Here is a 4,602-nt window from a genome sequence, read left to right as displayed (position 1 = left end):
GGGAGTACCCAGGAGATTTTTCCTCATGCTTGTTTAAACTCTAAAGAGGGAATATTAAAAAAAGACACCAAAAACTAAAAAACCAAACATATACACATGAAACATTCCACCACCTAGTGAATAAAAGCAACGTGATTTATTGCTGGCTACTACTCTTATCATTGGGTATAGAATGGAAAACTAAGTTAAAAAGCCCTGAACCTAAAGAGTTATTTGAACTGGGAGGAAAAAAAGAGGAGAGGGGGAGTAGGGGAAGATCCAAAAGGGGTCAGGGGTGCAGTGGCATGTATGCCTCCTACCCCCCTTTCAGTCACCCACACCACAGGAGCAATACCCAGGGGTTTTAAGTCCCTGGAGCAAGTAAGATTCCCCTCCCACCCATACTCCTTCATGTTCAGCGTGTCCCCCCTAACACTGCTGCCACGCTGCCCAGCTGCCCCAAGGAGGGAAGCTTCAAAGCTGCTCCTGTCCACTCCAGCCAGACTCAGCCAGGGACAACAGCAGCAGCATGCAGGTCCCTCCTCCCTGCCCGGTCCCCCTGAAAGGCTGGGAACAGGCACAGAGGAAGGGAACCTGCCTGTACTGCTGCTACTGCCCCCGTCTCTAGCGAAGCCTAGCTCCACCTGCAGGAGCGGCTCTGGAGTCAACTTCCCCACCCCCAGGTCATCTGGGGACAGTGGCAGCAGTGGGCAGGGGAGGAAGTGGGGAAATGGGATGGGAGGGAATGTGCCCACTGAGGACAGAAGTAAAGGGAAGTGGGAGGGAAGTTCCTTACCTGCCTGAGGAACTTTTAAAAAAATTATTTTATTTTTAATGTCCCCAGTTGCTGCTCATGTGGCACTGTCTGCCTGCCTGCCCTGATGGACCACCCTGCAGAGCGGGTTGCTGCTCCTGCATCAGCACTTTTTGAAATCCTGGATCTTACCATGGGGAGGAAGGGGGGAGAAGCTTGTGATGCTTCATCTGTCTTTGTTTCAACACAATAGATGTTTTCCTCCCCCGTTCAGCTAAGGTGCAGTTTGCCAGTAACGCTAGTCATACTCAGTTAAATGGTACTCAAAAATTCAATCCACTTACCCCAGCCAAGCACTCCCAAACCATCAATCATTGTAGTGTGTGAATCAGTGCCCACCACACTATCAGGATAATAGTACCCATTCTGATCAAACACCACTCTTGCCAAGTACTCTAAATTCACTTGGTGGATAATCCCTGAGCCTGGGGGAATAATCCTCATGTTGTGAAAAGCCTGGGAGCCCCACTGAAAAACAGAATAGAAACCCAAAATGTTGAATGCCCAAGAACAGTAAAAAGGTGTTAATTCATCCTTTTTGTACATGAAAACAAGATTTTTCTTGTACCTTCAAGAACTCAAACCTCTCCTTGTTCCTTTCAAACTCCAGATCTTGATTCTTCTGTAAACTGTCTGTCCTGCAAATGGAAATAAAGATTATGAGGAGCTGCAGGTCTCCAACTGGATTTGGTGTGTGGTCCAGCGTGTGTGTTCACAAAAACAAAAGAGCCATTCCATCTAACAATGTTGATCATATTCATACGTTCTAATCTCACTGCTGTAGTGAGCGTGAGGCAACTGATGAAAGAGGTTTAAATCAGTTAAGACCTAGAGGATGTTTCAAAATGTTAATACTGTATCCAATGAAGGCATTAACTTGACTTAGGAAAGTCTACTCTGCATGTTAAAGCAAAGGAAAGTTTTTAAAATCTAAATTATAAGCAATCAGCACAACAGTGAAGAAAGCTGAAACAACATCATCCCATAATTATGGCTAAATACACATTATAATTGATTCAAAATGCATACTACAGTACTTCTGAAACACACAAGAAGTCCCTAAGCTTATTCTGAAAGGTTCCAACTGAAGCTTTTTCCCTTGTTCTGAGAACTAACTTATACATTCCTGAATGCTCCGAAAGAACTAAAGAGCGCAGCTGGTCAACATTTTTAAATACTTTAAAAACAAACAAAAAACTCCATGAGCTTAAGACAAAAAACATTAATTTCTGGTGAAAAAGAAATTTCCGGTGAAAATAAAAAGATTTAACAATCCTAAGAATTAGAAGCGATTCAGTTTTGATTTCCCCCCGATTAAAAAAAAAAAAAAAAAAAAAGAATATGCTATCCTTCTGTCACAAGAAAATAAGTCATTTTCAAGGGGTTTAATAATAATATACAGATTCAAATCAAAGGGGGAAAAAAACAAAACAGGAATTAGAAGTAGATCTTTTGATGTATTTTAGTTTGATGCTTTTAAGAAATAAAAATGGTCTTTGCAAAATATATTTGTGCAGAGACTTATTTTATAAGCGATTAAAAAAACATGAGCTCATTGTGGAAATGTTCTTTATGTCAGAGAGTTTCCTTCTACTTCTGTCATTGTTTTTTTTTTTTTTTTCATTTAGGTAGCCAGGGCCATGAGGTATTTCAGTGTGCTAGTTGAATATGCTTGCAAGTATCTAAGGATAAGTAAGCTTTTTGTTATAGAATTTGCTGAGGACAACCAATTCACAGTTTAACTTTATAGTCATAACAGATTGTGTGCTGGCAGCACTATTACCCACACCAGTGGCTTGAGTCCTCTTATTTCTCATTAGTCTAGGGCAAATGCAATAAGGGTAAAATGAATTCAAGGCAGAAAGGAACTACTGAGAAGCATGAAAAAAGCTAAAAGACCAGCTAAGAAGACCTAGACTGTAGAGAAGCTTTTAAGGTCCCAAAAACTGTAGGTAGATAGAGCTTTGTGTAGAGCCCCGTTGATTTTGGAGAAGATCACTGAAAGGGCAAACATTTGTTTCTATAGGGAGCTTATTGCAGGGTTGGAGATTATTGTAGGATCCCCTCTTCCTTCCTTCTATTGCCTCTTTCTTCCTTCCTTCCTTCCATTTTTTGTAGGGTCAGCATGGTCTCCGTGTTTCTTCTCTATGGTAGCAATGAACTAACACCTCATTTTCAGTGCTGCACCATGCAGTCTACTACATTCTTGCATAAACAGGCTGAAATTGAGGCACCTTAGTTTATCATCTGTGTAAAACTTAAGGGTATTAAGGGGTAAGGTGGATGGTGGCAAGGAGTGTGACTTTCAAGCAATTATAGTTACCATGGAAAACTAGAAGAAGAAGTCACAGTATCTGACTGTGTCCTTTTAAAATTAACTTCAACCCAGATGAAGAGTAATTGAGAAAACTGCTGTGAGGAGGAACAGGGTGGGGAGTAGGGAAAACACACACACACACACACACACACACACACAAAGCTATTAAGATAGTTTAAATTAATATGCAGGCTCCATAATATCTTGGACAGACCCTCAGCTGGTGCAATTCATTTTCTCTCCACTAATTTGAATGGAGCAATATTAGTGAACACCAGCTAGGCCTGGCTTCCTAGCAAGCACCAAAATAAGATCCGTTTCATTCCCTTACCTCCTGTTGAAGTCAACTTGGATGGAATGATCAATTACGAGGTCAGCAGGACAGATGGGATTGATTTTTTCAGGGTCTCCACCAAGCTTCTTCACAGCATCTCGCATTGCAGCAAAGTCAACGACTGCAGGTACACCGCTAAAACGAGACAAGATTGAACAAACTGAAGTAACTAATTTGACGCACACAGCTGAGAACCCAAAACACAACGGGGGCATAGAACTAGTGTAGCAGAAAAAGCACAGTTATAGTCAGGTTCACAAAAACTAGTTTTTGGATGCAGTGACAGGGAAAGGATAGCTGTGCAATGTAGGGAGCAGATGGGCAGTCAGGATAACTGGTCCTGCCCAGAATTCCATGTGATCCTTCCTTCCCCCACTTTGTCTGTCTGGTCATCTTAGACTGGAAGGTATTGAGGACAGAGGCTGCCTCTTACTTGGTTTGCAAACAGCGACAAGCATAAGAGAACTCTAATCTTGATCAGAAATTTAAAGTGCTAACATACTAAAAACATTCAAACCTTTGCCCAAGCTGACCAAAAGAAAGTATCTTCAGACTTGTAAGCTGAATGGATGCAAACTAGCAGGAATGCGAGTATGGGACCTCTCCATGAGGATAAGTTGTTTTGTGGAGGACACAAAACTGTCTTGGTTGGCACTTAGGGCCACACTGAAAACAGGAAATAACAAGGCCTTGCATCCAACTGTGTCAAAGTCCTTGAATTTGGAGATTTAGAGGTAAAGCTGGCCAACCATATGCCTCATGCTCCAAGAGCTTTCACTTGGCCAAAATTCACATTGAAAGTATCTCTTCATACCAACCCTGAAAACAGAAACGCTCCAAGAAATGGAAGAGCAACAAGCAAAAAACTTCTTGCGGATTTGCATTTGCCTTTTATGAGAATACTGGAAGCCATTTTCTTACTGTTAATTAAAACTTCCCAGTCAAAGTGAATTAGATTAATTTTGCTGCATTTCACAAAACAGCAAATCAAGGATGAGCGGGTAGGTCTTGTTTGACCAATCTCATTTCCTTCTATGACCAGGTGACCTATCACCTGGACCAGGGAGAAGAGGCTGATGTCATATATCTTGACTTCAAAAAAGCTTTTGATCTGGTATCCCATGATCACCTCTTGGCCAAACTGCCCAGTTGTGGCCT

General features: G+C 41.8%; 1 protein-coding gene across 1 annotated transcript in view; it reads right to left on the bottom strand.

Annotated features, from left to right (window-relative positions):
- ACO1 (aconitase 1) overlaps positions 1 to 4,602 on the bottom strand; it is a 31,277-nt gene that overhangs the window by 22,333 nt on the left and 4,342 nt on the right. Inside the window, exons 3-5 of the mRNA XM_019555083.1 lie at positions 3,442 to 3,579; positions 1,362 to 1,431; positions 1,078 to 1,261 (exon numbers count right to left, since the gene is read on the bottom strand). Coding sequence (XP_019410628.1) covers positions 1,078 to 1,261; positions 1,362 to 1,431; positions 3,442 to 3,579 — 392 coding nt within the window. The remainder of the gene's footprint in view (positions 1 to 1,077; positions 1,262 to 1,361; positions 1,432 to 3,441; positions 3,580 to 4,602) is intronic.

This window comes from Crocodylus porosus, unplaced genomic scaffold, assembly GCF_001723895.1.
Source record: "Crocodylus porosus isolate Cpor-Errol unplaced genomic scaffold, CroPor_comp1, whole genome shotgun sequence".
NCBI lineage: Eukaryota > Metazoa > Chordata > Crocodylia > Crocodylidae > Crocodylus > Crocodylus porosus.
This window is presented reverse-complemented; position numbering and strand designations above follow the sequence as displayed.